Source organism: Falco naumanni, chromosome 2 (genome assembly GCF_017639655.2).
Source record: "Falco naumanni isolate bFalNau1 chromosome 2, bFalNau1.pat, whole genome shotgun sequence".
NCBI classification, from domain to species: Eukaryota; Metazoa; Chordata; class Aves; order Falconiformes; family Falconidae; genus Falco; species Falco naumanni.
The window spans coordinates 58,091,833-58,111,543 of NC_054055.1; the positions used below are offsets into that span (position 1 = coordinate 58,091,833).

Sequence of the window (19,711 nt, forward strand, 5' to 3'; positions counted from 1 at the left end):
AGTAACTTCATTCCCTCTAGTACAACTGGATGGTAAATCCATACCTGAAGTAGAATTCTAATTTTTCACAGAAGCGGCCGTTCATACTACCTACTCGTGCCACTTCAGCATGCAACTTTTATACCTCCCACTTATTTTCAGATTGACAGAGAGCCAGGAAACAGGCAGCACTCCTCTTAAATTGTGATCTGAGGTTGTTCGTACTGGGAACCGATTTAGCTCTTTTATATGAAGCCTGAACACGTCAAAAACCTTAATGTCCTCTCTTATTGAAGAAAGCTATTACTAAGTTTTAGCCACGTCAGCCTAAAACTATAAATAAGGCAAATTGTGGGAAAGAGGTGATTAAATAAATGTGTAGAATAGGAAAAAAACACAAAAGCCCTTTCTCAGTTCTAGTAAAAGGAAGTAGGAACTGCAGCTAAATTACATTTTTTCCCTCTAGAATTAAGCGTGGCTGGTCTCAACTGCTCATCACTTGGGCCATCCAGAAAAAAAAAAAACAGATTTGGTGTCTGCAGAACAAGTAAAATAACTTCCAAGTTCATGCCTTTTGGGTCCCATTGCCCCCGTTTATCCTCTCTAAACCTCCTTTCATCCGTGCCTTTGGCAGGCATTTGGACCTAGAGCCTCTGGCCTTCAGACAGACTTAGGAGTAAAGTAGCAAGCAGGATGCTGCTGTAGGCACTGGAGGTAAAACCTGTGTAAAACTAGTAGCACAGACTGTCTTTCAAGGAATCTTTCCTTCGGAACTGACCGTTCTTGTGTTTGTGTCTCTCCTCGTGCCTCCTCACAGATGGATGGAAGTGATCCGAAGTGCCACCAGCTCTGCCTCACGCACTCGAGCTCTGAGTCATAAAGAGCCTCATGCCTATTGATGGCTAAACAAGCCGCCGTGTCAATTGTCCAGCAGCTGCTGATTTTTCTAGAGGACATTTTAAACTCTTTTCTCCCTCCAAGTTCAGGGAAACTTACAATTTGGTAAAAGACAAAAATAAGTATGGTTTTGCAGAAACTTTCACAATTCCTCTGCAAAATGTTTTAAGTTCTCTGTGTGTTTGAACTAGCTTACCATCATCCCAGTGGCTGCGGTTTGTTTCACGTCTTGTGTTGTCATTCTGTGCTGTTTTTAGCTTGTGCCAGTATTAAAATATTGTCCTTATTAGAGTGCCAAATGCCAAAAGACATTTTGTTGCCTCAAAGATTGCACCTAAAAGAAAAAACAATTTACTTCACAATCTGAAAACTTTCCCCTCTGAGGCACACTATTTCTTCTCTTTTCATAAAAATATATTATTTTTTTTTACCATGTTAATCTGTAGACTGCTGGATTTTTAAATGTAGATGGACTTTCACAGTATAGAATATAATTATATATACAGCAAGCAGTCTCACAGGAATGAGATAACTTTCAGATTTCATTCTTTTTCCCAGTCTTTCTACATTTAATCAGCAAGAAATTACTAATTTTCTATCTTTAACAAGGAAACAGTTTACAGCTTGTTCTCATGTCCCTTTGGGGTTACAAATCCTTGTGGTATAAGTATGGGATTCTTACCTAACCATTTTCTTAGTGGAAAGTTGACCAAATTGTTCATCTGGTGGCTTTGAAAAGTGAATACTACTTGCAAGATGAAAAATTTTTTAAAATAATCCAGTGCAATATTATTTGGGCTGTTAATGTACTGTGAATGGTATGTACAAGAAGAAATTAAAGGCTGTGGTGACATTCTGCTGTTCGTTTTACAAACTTGAAAGAAAACCTGTATGCTACAACAACCGCAGCTATTTGTGATGAATTTGTAGAGTGTTTCAGCATCTGAATCGCCGGGGTACTACTGAAGCCCCAAGCTGTCATCCTGCCTGCTACGCATCCTAGTGTGACTTCCAGTTTCTTGTTGGAATTTCAGTCTGTCCCTCTCCCCTGGTGCTCAGTACACAGAGCAACAGGCGCAGCCAGCAGCGAAACACCCATTTTGCTTACCTGCCTTTAACGTTGGCCAGCACCGTATTTTGGATGAGCTGGTGGCCCAACTCAGAAGGTTGGCAGCACTAAGTCTACAATGTTTAGATGCTTTTCCTTACATTTTAAGAAACGCTTCAGCACAGGGGTGACTTAAAACTTCCATTAACAAGAGTTCAACGTGGTGGAAACACATCCGTCACCATTATGGGCCGTTGAGGAAACAGTGCTAGGCAGATGGGGCATCAATATAGATATGGGAGAGGAAGCTGGGACCGTTCTACCCCTGCCTTTTCTTTGTCTAGCTATTCATTTGTTAATGGCTTACCTGTGTGCGATGTATAAAATGCCGTACAGCTTTGCTCACAAAAGGGAATAAAATACCTCATGATACCATCATCCATACTCCTGTTTCGAGACAGTAAGGCCTTTCTCTTCCTCCCCCCAACCAAAGATCCATGCCTGCCTCCATCCAAGAAAAGGTTGGGCTCCTAACCCCTTACGACAAGCAGCAGTTCCCAGGGACAAATCCGAGCCACCCTGAGGAAGGGAAACAAGGATTTTGGTGTTTTTCCTTCAGCCGTGTGGAAACCTTCAAATCCCTGGGCAAGTAACTTCTTCCAGTTGCTCTTTTCCTTAGCTATCCCCACATGACTATCAGTACCTATAAAATCACATCTAGCCTACAGCATCGCCGCTGTCTGTTTCTGACACTATGAAGGACAAACGTAGAAAAGGTAGAAAAATCAGGAGACCTTACTCCCAGTTGCAGATCCCGCTGGCTGGTCTATTCCAAGCCTGTGACCCTGCCCTGTAGGGCCAAAGCAAGTGAATTCAACAACCTCGGTAGAAAGCAGGTAGAAAAATCAGGAGACCTTACTCCCAGTTGCAGATCCTGCTGGCTGGTCTATTCCAAGCCTGTGACCCTGCCCTGTAGGGCCAAAGCAAGTGAATTCAACAACCTCGGTAGAAAGCAGGTAGAAAAATCAGGAGACCTTACTCCCAGTTGCAGATCCTGCTGGCTGGTCTATTCCAAGCCTGTGACCCTGCCCTGTAGGGCCAAAGCAAGTGAATTCAACAACCTCGGTGAACCGGTACCATACAGGAACTGTAGTGCTTTAAGGCTGACTAGGACTGTAAACAATGATCGATATAGGGATGAAAAGGCAAAAATAACACAGCATAGATTAACCGCAGCTGGGCAGCAGCCTGCAGGCCTGGAAAAACAAAGCTGAAGCAGCAACAGCAGGTAATGCTGCCATGAAGTACAGTAAAGGGCTGCAGCCCTTATCCTCAAAAAAAATTATTACTGAGCTTTAAAATAGTATCTGCAAAGCCTCACAAGCTAGGTCCTTACATCTGTCCTTTACAATTGCTACAGGTAACACTGAAAGATTTTTTTTTTCTTCTTAAAATTGACATTCTATTGAGGGCCGTGCCCTTAATTTAGCTGAAATTGAATTTTATTTTAGATCACTGGGGCTTGTTGGATACAATCTTCATTGCTGTTATCTGCTGCAGTAGCTTACTCTGAGCTCTCAACAGAAAGGCTTTTATTTACATTCCTGAAATCAGATAACACCTTTTCTAGGTATTTCATTTTCATACAAAGTAAGTTTGGAAAATAATTTTTCTGCAACTTCTAAGCCAAAGATCAAGATACAGCTCTATTTATTATGACAGCAGAGACTAGCTAGTCTGCGGGTGCAGCTCCAGACTATCCACGTGATTCATCGCTCTGCATTCTCACCTTTTTGAGGTGAAAACAGGTTTGAAATAATTCTTTTTTCCTTCTTTACCGGTGTGATTTTAAAATTTTTAAATGGAACCATCTGAACTTCTGTCATTTGTCAGCATTTTTCTAGTTTGTTATTCCGAAGGTTACTCCAAAACTGAAATAATGGTATAAAAGCGACTTTCTTGCTGGTCATATCATACAATCAGTTGAAGTCTATGTGCATGAATACAACTCATAGTTTACTAGAAAGCTGTAACAGATAACCACTGATTTTTAACCCTGATTCACATCGTACTGCTGCCCGTATAACTGAGCGGGGTGTGGAGACGGGCAGGGTCACCATGTGCCAGGTTAGTGGCCACGACTACGTACACCATTCTTGTGTTTCAGCAGTGGGAAAACCTCAAACGGGTCACTTTAAGAGATATAATCTTGTTATTACTTAGTATGAACGATGCTAAGTAATAACATGATAAGAACAAATAAAGTTGCCAGCTTCAAATAATGAATAAATAGAAGCAAAACAGGAACTTTATTGCCGTAGGAAGTTGCACCACGTGCAATGGGATCAGCAAAGCCTAGACTGCTGTGCCTGTTTTTTTTTTCCACAAGACTAAGCACCTCCATCGTTTCTCTGCTAACTTAGTTTTCATTACGACGTATTTATTAATATACCGCAGGCCTACCTATTTTCACAAAATTTTAATCAAATACTGTTGAGACCTCAATGCCTTTGTAAATTCAGCTGAGACCAGCTAGAAATGACAGCCTGAAAGGCAAATTAGAAGGTAGGAAAAAAACATGCTGTGATTGCAGAAATCCTGATAAAGGTCTTGGACTAAAGAGGAGCTCTTGCAAGGAAAACTCATTTTGGAGACTAAAGCAGGTACAATATGCAGCCATTATATCAGCCAAGAACAAAACAGAAACGAGACCTGAAATCTCCAATTCTGACCATTTTTCCGCTTTATACAGGACCAATTACATGGTCTTCTCCCTCAGAACACAGTTATGGATGCGCAGATACACAACTCCAGTTGCTAAAGCATGCAAACATCCCCCTGGGGCACAGTGAAGTTCAGAGAAAAAAAAACAATTGGCAACATGGCACACATACGGTTCTTTGAACAGCAGAAAATAGTAATGAAATATAATTACAGGAGTGCAGCTGTCACATGGTTTGTCACTGGTTCTATGGGTAATTAAGGCTGCGATGTTTGGGGTTAAGCTAATGCTACTCTATGTAAGCACTTCATTAGTTTCACTGGGCTGGCAGGATGGGGAATACAAAGCAGGCTTTAAAATAGCTGCCATCTGTAAATTGGCACATTGTCTTACTACAGGACAAACTGTAATACAGAACTGCACATATTTAACCAAAACAGTACACTATCAATCATTTGTATGTGTAGATTAGCAAAAAAAAAACCACAAAAAAAAACCAACAAAAACCCAAACACAATCAAGAAAAGAACTAAACTTTCCATGTGGTTAGGCCATCTGTGAGAAATAAGTTCACTAAATTCCCCAACAGAAAAAAATACTCCCAATGTTCTTCCTGAGAATGTGCCTGAGTCTGAACAAGAGTTTTCTCTTGCACAAATTGAGATTATTTCATTAAAAACTGAACACAAATTCGTAAGCTTTCTATTTACCATTACTGACACGTGGGCAATAACTAAGCTAGAAACCCGCAAGAGCATCCCCTCCTGGGAGGAGACCCCCAAATCTCCTCTTACTGACCACTCAAATAGCAGAATTTCATTAAACTTTTCCTTCTTTATTTCTAGGTCATTTTGTTTACAAGGAGTTTTGTTGTCTTGGTGTAGAGTGACAAAAGTAAAATTTAAATACACAGTTATAAACAGGCAGCAATATTACAGAAAACAAGATACACACTTTAATTGTCCTCTGTAATCATGCTTTGAAAGAAGGCAGAAAACCATTACATACAATTTTTCTACTGCATATGCTCAGTGCAATTATTAGCACATCTGCAAAACACAGTTAAAAAGAGCAAGCTTGCAGATTTGTGCTATAGTTTAAGCTCCTCTCCAGCAACTTACAAAAATAATTTGCAACTGTACCGACCCTTGCATTATACCTGTGCTTATTAGCTCTTCTGATAATCTTCCAACAGGGACTTTTTTTGAAGGCAAAAATATGTTTCCTTAAAAGTAAGGCTAATGTACAAGTGTTATAAACCAGTACCGTGTTGTTTAAAAACGCAATGCCAAACGCCACAGAGAGCTGAACGAGATGTTTCACAAGTCCATGAAAAGCACAGGCAGATGAAGGAGTTACGGAGGGTAAAGGAGGACGTGAACCCACCACACACCAGCTACTTTGCAGTTAAGTGCCACTGCACGCACTCTTACCTTCCCCCTCCGCCCACGCCCCTGTGCAGCGAGGGCAGAACTCCACAGCAAAATCATTCTGCAGTAACTGGTTCACCCATCCATCCCCACATGGACATACACAAAATACCTGGAGCTGCAAAGGAACGGTGGAACTTCAGAGAAAGAGCTGCTTCATTATTACACCAAAAGCATTCTGTACTACAGTGATTGTGCCGTCATCCTTTAATAAACTGGCGATCAACTACAAAGTGCAACTGCAAGGAAAATTAAGTTAAAAAAATAGATTACACATCTGATACTTAGAAAAAGCAAGCCTTCAGTTCAAATGACTGATTTCATTTCGTTCAGTGAGTTTATTTACTGCCTAATCTCAAAATCCCTGACAAATAAGCAGTTCCACTAATTTAAATGTTTGCATAAATAGGGACAGCTTGTCGCTTAGTATATGCAAGACTGAGTAAAGAAGTACTACCTGCACAGAAAAATCATCAGTGCAACATCATAACAGACATCTTTAGCATGGAACGACCTCTCAAAAATACCAGTACGCTGCTTCAGAAACTCAGGCCAGGCTTCTTTCTAATGAAGCTCTTCTGTAACCAATATAGATGTGATTTCTAAAGCATTGATACTTCTCAAGAGCAAATTATTGTAATTTCACATTCAAGATACAGCACGCTTTTTTCAGTGACTCTCAGTTTAAGACAGCCTATATTTAAATAATCTATATATTACATACAAAAATACACATCTCTACCATAAATGAGGTCTTGGCTTTTTTCTAAATGTCTGAGCCTTTTGGCCAATTGCCCTTGCTGCAGGTCTTACTCATACCAAGGTCCTAAACCAAAAGACACATTCACCAAGCAAATTCTGCCACAGTCTACTCAGAGAAGTATTTCCTCAACATACAGTCCTGGAACGCAACTCAAATGCAACTCAAAACCAGCTACGTGTAACTTTTTAAATGATTGTTCAAAAATAGCGTACCTTAGAATTTCATTTAATTTTCCAATTGAGAAATTCTTAAATTTACAGTGCTGGCTGAAATCTCAACTTCCCCACTAGATCTCACAGTTCTGTGCATCTCCGAGTAAGCTCGCTTTAATTTCAAGCCCTTACGTTAACAGATGACTGGGGAAAAGCTTCCATTAATCTATTTATATTTCAAATGCAAACACATCTATTTATTTCCATACACTGTGACAGCGTATTATTTATTGAACAGCTGAAATGTTCCGAGATGTCAAGAAGTCAATTTCCCACTGCGCCACACTCAGATGCACGTTTCACAACAGCACAGCTACATTTGTTTCCTCAAGGGTAAGCCTATCCTTAACGTTTAAGAAGAGCACACAAAACAACTTATTTAAAGACTTTAATCAAAAAAGGAGTTATAAACCATTGCTCAAACTTACGCATTGTTCAATTTACCTTAAATTCACTTAGCCACAAAGGAAAACCGTTACCTCATTATGCTAGCAAACATGTTGTGCCTGAGAATATGGCTGTAAGAACGAGGGCACATACAACCATTTCTTTCAACTGTTGTTTCAGCCTGGACATAAAATTTCATAACTCTGTTAGCACAATAGTCGCCTCTCACTGTTAAATTAATGATTAATAATTAAGGCTGTTAAAATGCATAGAATAAGGGCTACAATGGTGATATGAAGTCCTGCAAGGAGACCTCACCAGCTTCCAGAATGGTTAGAGAACCTGGGTCTTTTTGTACCAAGCCAGGCAGGTATGCAGATACTTTTAAAATTTTAATCCTTTCTGTTCCAAAACTTTTTTATTACTAATTTTAAAATTAAACAGATAACTTATCTCACGATCATGCAAAACATAAAATCGTCAATTTCTTCAGCAAAAAGGCGGCAAAAATGCTCTTAGCTACCAAATAGGAAGCACCTGAATATAGCCTTGGTGAAACAAACCAAGGGAAACCGCGGAGTAATACTGGGGAGGAAAAAAATAAAATAAATGCCACCCGATCAGCTGTGTGTGTAACTCATGTCACTATTTCCAAGAACTGTAAAACCTGAAATCAGCTATCTAGGAGCACTCACAGGAACAGTGGAAATTTCAAAATTCAGAATTTTCCAGAAGTAATTTTTTTCTGGGCAGACAAGCAATAGGACGTAACATACACCACCTGGGCACAGTTTTGCATCCTTTCTGTCTAACCCCTTATCACTTTCAGTAAAGAGATGCACAGATACAGGCATTAAGACTGAATATTAACTCTATGGAAAATTTTTCCTTTCTGCTGCAAGACATTAATTTTAATAATAAAAATAGGCATGATGAAGAAATACTTGCCACTACCTCAAAGCCAACACCTCAATGAGATATTTCAGAGTGAACGAAGGTAATAAAGATTTATTTGTGTGAGCATTCAAACACATTCGGGTGGAAAAGTTTGTATCTGAATTTCACTACAAGCTTCACAAATATCTATTACTAAAACTGAACAATACATAGGGTTCAGAATTTGCATTGGCACAATTTAAAATTGAAAATATGAAAGAGCTCATCCTTTAGGAAAAACAATAATTTAAATTTAAAGCTTTGAGAGACAACGTGTGTTAAATTTAAAACCACCAGAAGTAGTACCATAATTAGTCACGCTCAGAATACAGATAAAAAGGAAGAAATACCAGAGAAACAGAATAAAATTATGTCTTTGCTGAGGTACGAATAGAAGGTTCCATAGTACAGGATTAACTCTTTCAATGGCAAATCCTTCACGTACAAAACTCAAACCCAGAGTCACTTACCACATAATTCAAAGTTTACAGGTACTAAAGGCAAGGCAATACTCAGTTATGGCCTGTCAAATATTTACCCCACTAATGTTATCTACAAAAGCACTTTACCATTTTGTACACAGTGATTCCTTATGCACGTTGAAAGGCTTTCAGTTAAAAAAAGACATTATATACATAACTGTACACAATTCCAACAAACATACTCCATCTCCCAGTGGAATTCTTAAAGCAATACCTGAGGTTTCTCAATATCTTCAATTTCTCTACCACAAACCTAAATATACATTTCAGATTTTTAAAAAAGACACCTCCCTGGAATATGTGCATTATCATTAAAAAAAAGTTATAGCTTTAAGGAGCTGAAAAAGACTGCCTCCATCTGAGAGACTTCATTTTCACTCTTGCGCACTTAGGCACGTCCTTCCACCAAAGGACATTCCAGTGACTGAGGGACAGAACAACATGAGGGTGCACGCCTTCAACGCAGACACCGCGGGATCTCTGTTGTCTTAGAAAAGTCAGGAGAAGAACGTCAGTAGGATGAAGTACTTCCTCCAGCTAGTGAGTATCTGAGGAGGAAAAGAAATAGTTAGTTGTGACTTGCAGAGAGACATTCTACAACAAGCAGCAACTAAAAGTTACTCCATTTCATGCTGCTGAAGTGCCAGCCTCTTTCCTTGCAGAATGACACTCGCCACTGCTGCCACACCTTAAAGGCCGTAGAGCTGAACAAAATACACCCTATTAGAACATTGCTGCTTTTCTAACAAATAACAACAATGTGCATTCAACTGTGTTACTGAGAAGTAGATGATGATGATGTAAGAATCTGCATGCTGGGGGCAACATGTAGCAATTCCAACTTTCCTACTTGGCAAGTTTACATCATGACCTTTCCAAAATGTGACTGGGGCAGGAAACCTGTATTTCTCAGTTTAAGCAGATTCTTAAATCGTCCGAAGAAAGCAGCACACATTTTAATCATGTTAAGCTTACAATAAACTTTATAAAGCATCAGAGATCAAAACTGGAGGGGGAAGGTAAATGGATTCACTGAAGTTATTGGGCAGCTATTCTGAGGGTCCCAACTCACTCATTCAGACAAACTTGGGAAATCTGGATTCAACTAATCATAAGGGTAATGAAAATTTCATTAGAAACATGTGGTTGAAGAGCCATCTTCCATAGTTAGCTGTCAAATCGAGAGGATATTTTAAGCGGATACAATGAATGAGTTAATGATGTAACAAAGCGTATTTCTCGTAGCATTCACATAAGAAGGAACTATCTTTTCAGAAGATGACTAGCTCCAAAAATAGCTTTATCCATGAGGGATACCTACTAAGCTACGGAATGGTTAAACTCCTTAAGGGGGGATCCTGCCATTCATTTCTTTCACTTGCTTTCTGGAAGGAGTGCTAGTGGTGATCACATACGAGCTGAGTATCATCCCTGGAATAAGAGAAAGTTCACCCAGGTATGACCCATTGATGAACATTCTCTATGAATATTTCTTTTTCTTCTTCAAAGAAAATTAAGTGCCTGCCTCCACTGTTGTAAGACATTACGATCAAGGAAACCAGCAATAGTCCAAGGAAGCAGAACAGAAGGAAAACAAAATGGTAAATAGGTATATAAAGGGTTCCGAAATCTATCTTCTAGGACAAAAACAGTGACCGTTGCTGTCATGACAGGAACAAGTCAGGTAATCTCCAGCATCCACAAAAGATGTGCCCCATGGAAAGCCTGTCTCCACATGGTCACCTTCAGCTTCAATCGTAGCATCGAGTTTTTGAGGTTCCCAATTCCAGGAAGGCCCTGTGCCAGGCTTATAGCAATTCGATGCTGACGAAAGACTGGAGTCAATTTTGGAACCCCTAATGGAAACAGAGATAGAAGCTCCAGAAACTCTTTCAAGCCTGCCAGGATCAACTGAAAGGAGAATCAGGACACCTGGCATCAAGGAATGACCTTCTAGCACCAGAGATGCTGACACGGCTTCATGCTTAACAGCCCAGAAAGCAAGAAACATGATTGCTTTCAGATTTCTTGGCACTGATTTTTACTGAATGACAAAGTGTCAGCCTGGCAATCCTCTGCTTTAGCTTCAGAGGTGTGAATTCTTTAACATTATCAAGCTGTGGTTCAGACAGTATAATGGAGACATCTGCTCAGGGTGATTTTTTTTCAAGGTAGCAGTCCATGAGTAATCATTGCTGTAAGGTTTTTTCCAGTACCAAGCAGTCCAATTCCACAGGTTCCACAACAGCTGTGGCCAGATTCAAGGTTGCATTTAAAGCCTCTTCAGGCAGTAATGCTGAAATTTATACCCCTGATCTTTGCTGTTGTAGCACTTAAAAGAACAACAAATTGAACGTGAAGAACATTCCTAACCCAAGCAGTCAGAAAATTCCTTCTGAAATTTGGCCTTTTGAAGTAATATAAAATGTTGGGTTTGGAATTACCACCAAAAGGCCATACAGACCATCTCTAACAAATGAAGGACAAACCACTTACTATGTAACTGAAAGAAACACAAAGTAACTGAACAGTCCACTTACCAAAGTGGATAAAAGAAATCAAGAGTGACCCAAGGCATCCTCTACAACATACACACTGACACCAAGAAAACATGAAAACCCCTTACAGGAACTGCAAAGGGAGAAGGCGGTCCCGTCTCATCTGGCACACAATACGCATACCAACGGGGTTACTGTACGTATGGGCTATCACCTGAAGCCAGAAATTAGAACTGCTGATATGATTAGCTTTTTTCTACTAAGCAAACACAACTGAACAAACTAAGCACAAGTGTTTCTTCCTCTGTTATAAACAGAAAATAATTCTTTCAATTTTACACTAGTCAAATATTTGTAGAATCAGATCTGCAATTTTCTGTAAAACTTTAGTGAAAGAGTTTCATTACCTCTGAAGCCTCTGCACAAGGTGTGACACCATGTTATCTGCAATGCCCGGACAAGCCTCCTCAGCTAAATAAATAGCTTTTCGCAGTTCTTCTATGGAATCTGTGTTACCACCACACACTTCACTCTTCTCTTTCAACTGAAAGAAAAGGAGGAAAAGATATATTAATAAGATAGTCATAAATATTTCTATAAATAACATATTGCAAAAGCTTGTTTGGAAGTCACTGCCAGTGTTCACAGTGTCAGGATTTTACTTTCATTACACACCCTCACATCCTGAAGACATTTCATCCCGAAGTCTTTGCAGTAGTTAGCAGGATGTCATTCATCTTCACAAGCCTTCAATCATTCCCATATCCTTTTCAGCATGCTCACAGCCAAAAATTGCAACGAAGTTTCCAAAGAAAGGTGCGCTACTTATCTGCAGCTGTTCTGTTTGAAGATGTGCTGCTTATACATGCTTACTTTGGTATACCTGCTTGTACACCTATAGCTTATACATACTATATATATTTCTACACACACTGCAGGTGCATTTGTGCAAGCACTGTTAGAAAATGTTTTTGCTCTGTCAACCCCACCAACAGAGTACCCTGAGCATCTCTGACCTGCCCCTGAAGCAAAGGAGCCCACACTTAGGCAGGAACTGAGAGCTGAGAGGGAAGGTCTCAGTGCTTTGCTTATGCAGGGGCTGGTATAACCTGCCAAGTATAGCTGGTAAAATGCTTTCTTTCTCCAAATGCACTACAGAACATCCAAGAATTTCAGCAGGGTCTGGTCTTCCTTGGAGAAAATGTCATGCTACTGGCAGTAAGGGTGAATGAAGGCATGGCCACCCTTCAGGGACTGGACTTTGCCCAGGAGGTTGGATGTTTGCATTTACAAGTTTCCCTCCACATTTATCACTACAGCTGTTGTCAAGAGCTGCTTTGCAGCATCCTAATCAGGATGGAATCAAACTCATTTCTCAGGGGGGAAAAACCAAACCAGTAAGAAAAATACACGAGCTGGAAGCTGACTGGCCTTATGAGTGCTTTGCACCAAAGAGTTCTGAGTTGTTTACATAGAACTGAAGAACAGTGGATTATTGTCACATGGAAGCATGATCCCCAGAAATTAGCAGAAAGCAGAATTAATAGACCAAGATAATTGTGAGTTCAGTGTAGTACAAGACATTCTGGAGGGAACAAAGGGGCGGTGAAGTTCTTCAGAGATGTCCAAGCACTAAAGCAGACTTTCAGTACTTTCTGAAGTCGACTTTCAACAGGTGTCAGGAGCTACAGCCCAAGAATTTCTGTCAGCATCGAGGAAACATTTTTCTTTAAAAAGGAATCAGAGTCTTGCAGGGAAAATTACAAAAGGAAATAATTACTGTTCTAGTTCCACATTTAGCGATGGCTTATAGGTATGTTAGGGCACCCTCCCGAGAGTAACTCGGGTCTCACCAAAAGGAAATCAAGAGGACTGCATGTGTGTGTGTACCACAGCTGAGGTACAACCACAGAAATGGAAAGGCTTCTGCACTCTTGTTTGGCTGCTGCTTGTGTTCTCTTTTTGTTACATCCAGGATGCTCAAGACTGAGGTCTTGCATACAAAGCACAGGTGTAACAGGAAGACACAAATGCCTTTTTCCCATTAATAACTAAACCCTTTCTTAGTCTAAGCTTGGAAGTCACAGCTTGAGGACAAGACAATACAGGGGGACAATAGTGGGAACATCACAACAAATGACACCACCAGATCTCCTGCCTTCAAAAAGGAACCCAGCATGAGCATGCAGTACTCAAAAGCCCGGAGAAAGAAACCACATCACACTGAAGATCACAAATTACTGACAAGCACAACAACTTCATTCATTTTCAAGGTACGTTTTGTTTTCTGTTGTTTGGGGGGAGTTGGTTTTGTTTTCTTTGGGGTTGGGTGTTTTGTTTTGTTTGTTCTTTTAATGGCTTAGAAAGCTTCAAATTACTACCAGCAACAAAGAGCAGCAGAGCCCATATCTGAGCCAAGCCTCTTCAGCCAAGGCTCAGAAGTCGTATCAGCGTTCAGCTGAAGGAGACGGATGCAGAGCACAGCCTTCCCTTGTAAGATTACTTAGGGACAGCAGTTGGTTTTTAAACCCATCTCCTGTGCCAAAAGCTTTGAAGCCTCCATGAGGACAAAAAAAGTGCTGACTGGCCAGCTTTGTTCTTTTTGGAGGAGTTCCGTGCTACTAGCAGTAACTCCTGAAGGTGCAGGTATCTGTGGTTTGAATGCTAAACAAATGGAACATAAGGCTTCCTCCAGACAGCAGAGACGGCAGCAATGCCCGTAAGAAAAAGCAAATCCTACAATGAGATTCTGGAACAGATTGGGAAAGTTGTGGCTATCTACCAGAAGTTGCGTGGAAAAGGAGTTTGAAGTATGAACCAAACAGCAGATACCAGACCAAGTCTTCCCCCATAGCACAAAATTATACAAATAAGTATGTGAGGAAAAAATTTTCTGTAGCCTCTACACACTAGAGAGATGAAAGAAAATGGCAATCTTAAGGACTGCAGTGAAAAAAGTTTTGCTGCTGAAGCAGTGCTAAGGGAATCATATACCTGCAGGGATCAGTGAGCAGCAATTAAAAGAATGGCCTTGACAATGAAAATGGGAAGCAAGAAAGGCAAAGAATGACACAGCAACTAGTCAGCAATACCATGGGAAGGAAGAACCCAGCCAGAGCAGCGATATCCAGAAGACAGGTAATAAAGGGCACGGTGGAAAGTAAATTAAAAATAAAAGAAAGGATAAACATGGATGGAATGTAGAAGACTGTGGATGCAGCACCTGTATCATGCTTGATATAGGAAAGTGGAAGATGACCTAAAGGAGATGCACAGCGACCAGAACAATGTTTGGGAGATGGAAGGGTAAGGAATTGAAAGGAAATTCTCAGAGGCAAGCAAGTGGGTAATACATAAAGAACTGCAATGGAAAATGCCAAAATATCCCTGTTCAAAGTGGTTTTCCACTTTACATAGGAGAATGACAGGCTGACTTAATTCTGGAGTCAGAATAACCAATACAGAGGTCATCCCCTTCTAAAGAAGTTTAAGTGCTTTACTGCACTCAATATTCATAAGGACCATGCAAAATTCCATTATAATCCTCTGAAGCGGCACTCCGTTCATTACAACAAAATTAAGACAACAACCTTTTAATAAAACAATTTCTCTAACTTTATTTCTGTAACAATTACAATAATTGAAACCATAATTTAAATAAAACATTTTCATAACAAAGCTGGGGTGAGAGGGGAGTTTTTGTTTGTTGGAGTTTTATCAAGTTTTTTAAATAGTCACATCCTCGTAAATATCTGGCTTCCCCTTCATGTGATTTTTTAAAGTTATTTTAAGTACTTGGAAAAAAGCAAATATAAAAATTATAGAATTCAGAATGGGAATAAAACACAGTTTTCAATACTGAAATTCAAAAGTTAAGTTCTTGCTGATCTGGTCCACAGCCGTATCTTGGAACTCTGAAGAACTTGAAATTTGTAACAGAAAAGTGCCACAAAGAGAAAAAGCAGTGTCACAAAAATGGAATGCTACAATCCAAACATTTACATGCCTTTTTGGTTTTCATGTTCATTGCTTTAGGTTGATGTTGCTAACATCCACATAAAGTATTGTTAGAAGCAAAATGAAGATCTCAACAGCAGACATGCTTGAAATCAAAGGGTACAGCTAAAACTAACACATCAAGTTCCAAATGGGTTGTAGGAACCTTAGGTGTCATTCCTCATATTTTTCTATTCTTCAGAAACAAAAATACTGGAATTAAGTTTTAAAGCAATAACTTACCTCTGCAAATAAAGGGGATATAATTGTAGACAGGCTTTGGGATAGAGGCCTCGCTGGCGTATCTTTTTCCTTGATAAAGAAAACAAAATCCTGAATAATTTTATTTCTGAAAAAAGGCATTCTCATAGTATTCTGTTTCTAATTAAACAAAAAATAGTTCCAACATGCTACACTTTATGAAAAACCTGTTTCTATGTACATACAAATATATGAAATGTTCTAAAACATACTATTCAAAGCACTGTGGAAAATTAAGGCTGAATTAAAATTTGAGGCTGCAGCATCTCAAATACATGCAAGCTCAAGATTAAAAAAATAAAATAATAAAAACGACAAAAAACACAAACCCAAAAAAAACTCCAAAATCCCACAATCCTATTGAGCATCTATTAAATCATAGACACACTGATATTTGCTAGGTTCCTCCCACATGCTAAAATATTTTTCTTGCATTTCTCCCATTCTGATAAGGGCACACACACTGAATTTTCAGAGCAAGGGTAGCAACCACCTGCCCTAGGCACACAGGCTGCAGAAAATACAATGGAGCAGCTCTTAAACCTACTGTATTCTGGGTTGTTTGGTGGGGTTTTCTGGACACATGCACATTCTATTCTTTGCTCCATTGTAGACCTTTCTACTAAAAGACCAGAATACCTTCCCCAAAACCACTGGCTAGCTTTATACTGTACTGGTTTAAGTTCAATTAACAGAAGGAAGATTTTCAAAATAAAATATTGCCTGGTCTTCCTCCAGTGGTAATGTTTCACAAACTATGGAAATATTTTGGTACATACTTAAACTAAAGAAAAATACCTATTTTTTCTTTACCAAATTACCAGAACAGCAAAACTTTTAAGACATTTTGTGAAAGGCAACTGTAGAATACACATTTTTAGCAAAAGTTCTGAGAATTTTACAATGTAATGCTTTTAAAGGTATAAAATAAAAATCACCCCACTGTATTATTAAAGCAAGAATTATCTCCTTGTGTAATGCAGTCAATATTTTGAGTACCTTATTTCTTTGCAGCTCCAAAGGCTGGGCTGCTCCATTCTCTAGACTCTTGGGGTCTTTTTCTCTTATTGTAAAGATCCACTCTCCTGAATCGCTCCCACCTGAAGCCTGGCCATCTGGTTCACTTCAAGGGTGGGGGGAAAAAAATTTGAAAATTTTTTATTACCTAAAAATTACCATATGTTCATTGAATATACATGAGGAAACTTTAAAAACTACAGTCAAGACCAAAATGAGGATTCTATTGTGCAAGCCAGTAAGTATAAAGACAAGTATTAAAAGTAATGTGATTTATTTGGGGGGATAATTAAAAAAATTAAACCAAGATACTTCACTAAATATTAAATTTAACTTCAAAAAGAGAGGGATTACATATTGAAAACATTTTCCCGAATTACATACACAAGTAACAAAGTATTTTATTGCTGTCTGAAAACCGGCTTTAGCAGACTACTTCAAATCATTAGGGAAGGGGGAAAAAATTAGAAGTTTTAATTCACTTTTTTAACCTAGAAAAACAGCTAAGACACTACCTTAGAATACTTCTAAAGAAGACAGTTCACCCCCAGCCTGTTAGCAAGGTATGTTTCCCACTTCAAAAAAATGGGCTAAAAAAGTACAGATACAGCATAGCTTTAACAAACTCCATCACCATAAGGCTGATTTTTTGTGGATGGCATAGTAGTTTTTTCTGTAACTCCTGCTGATTAAGAGAACAAAAATATTTATGCTGGCACTAATCAATCACTGCATTACATTTCTCCTCTCACTACCATAAACATCCTTCTCTAAGTTAATTTCTTTCTGATCTGTGAATTAAGAGTGGCTTGCAAGAAAGCCACCAATTAAAAGGGTATCTGGTGGCCATTGTACAAAAAGTATTTAGCACAGCCTACCAAGCCTAAGAGCACGTGATCAGTGCATGAAAATTCTCCAAGATTTCTGCTTGAAGTCACATAGAACTTCTGGCTGTCACTGAAAGAGGCAGGTCTACCTTCCTCGTATACATAAGCTCTAGTAAGCTGATCCAAAAGAAAGAATATTTATTGATTTGGCAAGTTAGTATTCCAGCGCACCAAATCAACTCACCCTTTTATCACATCTAATACAAGGGCTGCTGTGGAAGCAGAGAAGGGGAAAGCAGGCTTAAACATAACATTAAACTGTCTCATAAGCACTCAATAACCGTTCTAGTTCCACTACTCTCCTACGCTAAGCTATCAAAGCTGGCCTGATACTTCACAGGAACAATGAACTGTAACCTCGGAGATCAGTTCATAACTGATCTGAGACCACTTTTAGGACTAGTAATTTACCTTCCAAATCAGACGTGCTTTTGGGCTGGATCTGTGATTACTGGAATGCGTGAAGCCATTAATAATGTAGGGCAAATATACAGCTGTAATGGTACCCAAGAAATCTTAATGAGCCTAATGCTTATGATTAGCACACAGCCTGGAACTGCAAAAAATAGCTGTGTTTTCTTTATTATGAGGAATTTAATCAATTTGTGAATAAGCTGTGGCAATCCCTTCACTTGATTTTCAGAAATATGTGATCTGGTGATACACACTATTTTCAAAATCACTTTTAAGACTAAAAAAGTTAGCTTTTTTACTGAGACATAGCTATCTGTAACTTGGTTTCCTAAGGAGACCAACTTATAAACCTAGTGAACAGCTCCATCAAAATTTGATGGAGAGAAGTAAACACAGGAAAGAAATCTGGAAATATTTACAACACTTACACTTTTTCAACTTGACATTTCATGACTATTATATGCTGTAATGGCCCAACCTTCCTGGAAGGAAAAAACCCTCTCACTGAAAAAACTAGGTAATACGGTTTACACCACAAAAACCCATTATCATGGAAACAATGTCCACTAATGCTCTCTTATATGCAAGGACATGCTTCTGCCTGTTTATTCAGATAGCCAAGCTGAAGGACAACCTGCCAGCAAAGAGACGGCTCCCCTCCTCGGGTGGCCATGTGCAACCACAGCACAGTGCATGTGCACACCGCTGCTTGGCCGTGCAGGGTAAGGGCTACCTTCTGCTTGCACAACAGGAGTAAGTTGACCTTATGTCTAGGACTGACCCTAGACACTACATAAGACAAGGCAGCATAAAATATGGGCCAGAAGAATTGTTCTCAGTGGCTGTTATTTGCATGAAATCCCTTGCAATACTGAAATCAAGATTTCATTAGTTTACCAAGGCTGCTAAGCTGAAAAGCTGTAAATAACAGAACACAGGAATACACGTTCTCAAAATAACTACTCGGCTCCTATATTTAGAAAGGATATTTCACAAACTCATCAAACTTACGTATCTGAGTCATCAGAACTGGAGTCATCATGACTTTGTTCAGACTTCCATCTCTTGTGCCTATCAATAAGGTCAGTCAGGTAGGAAGTTTTCTTTGAGTTTCGTAAAATAAATTTGTGTTTTAAGAGCTCTTTTGCAGTAGGTCTCTTAAAAAAGAAAAAGGTATTTTACTGCATTTGAGAGTGTTAAGTGACTCGCTATAGAAAGACTAAGAAATCCAGACTTCAGTCTTGATACAAATGAGATTTAAAATATACACAGTAACTTCCAAAAAAAAAAAAAAAAAGTGCTGGTGAATACGTTGCCCCATATTAGAAAAGCTGAACTGCACTTGTTCATGTAATTAGTGTAAACCAGTCAAGTTCTCTACTATACATTGACAAACAAATGAAACTCACGAAGCTTGGGTCCTTGTTTAAGCAGGCTTCAACAAATTCTTTGAGGGATTTACTGAAGTTTCCTTCCAGCGTAGGTGGATTGTTCTTAGGAATAAGGAACAAAACCTTCATTGGATGTAATTCTGAATGAGGTGGCTCTCCTTTTGCAAGTTCTATGGCTGTTATGCCTAATGACCAGATATCTGCCTGTAAGAAACAATGCTTTTCAGATTAGGCTGGAGAAGAAATAGTGTTGCTTGCCGTCACGATTTAATTCCAGGGGGCAACTAAGCACACCACACAGCCGCTCACTCACTCCCCCTCCAGCAGGATGGGGGCAAGAGAATTGGAAGGGTGAAAGTGAGAAAACTCATGGGTTGAGATAAGAACAGTT

At 39.3% G+C, this 19,711-nt stretch overlaps 2 protein-coding genes across 8 annotated transcripts in view; one reads left to right on the plus strand and one right to left on the minus strand.

Moving 5' to 3' along the window:
* Nucleotides 1-2,362, plus strand: part of FARP1 (FERM, ARH/RhoGEF and pleckstrin domain protein 1) — a 213,970-nt gene extending 211,608 nt beyond the window's left edge. For all 7 annotated transcript variants that reach the window (XM_040584421.1, XM_040584420.1, XM_040584417.1 and 4 more), the window contains one exon: nucleotides 797-2,362. In XM_040584421.1, coding sequence (XP_040440355.1) covers nucleotides 797-878 — 82 coding nt within the window. In that variant the 3' untranslated portion in view covers nucleotides 879-2,362. The remainder of the gene's footprint in view (nucleotides 1-796) is intronic.
* A 3,098-nt stretch (nucleotides 2,363-5,460) lies between these two features.
* STK24 (serine/threonine kinase 24) overlaps nucleotides 5,461-19,711 on the minus strand; it is a 64,696-nt gene continuing 50,445 nt past the window's right edge. The window contains exons 6-11 of the mRNA XM_040584426.1: nucleotides 19,339-19,524; nucleotides 18,941-19,086; nucleotides 16,611-16,734; nucleotides 15,594-15,662; nucleotides 11,762-11,898; nucleotides 5,461-9,404 (exon numbers count right to left, since the gene is read on the minus strand). Of these exons, the coding sequence (XP_040440360.1) occupies nucleotides 9,368-9,404; nucleotides 11,762-11,898; nucleotides 15,594-15,662; nucleotides 16,611-16,734; nucleotides 18,941-19,086; nucleotides 19,339-19,524 (699 nt within the window). The 3' untranslated portion in view covers nucleotides 5,461-9,367. The remainder of the gene's footprint in view (nucleotides 9,405-11,761; nucleotides 11,899-15,593; nucleotides 15,663-16,610; nucleotides 16,735-18,940; nucleotides 19,087-19,338; nucleotides 19,525-19,711) is intronic.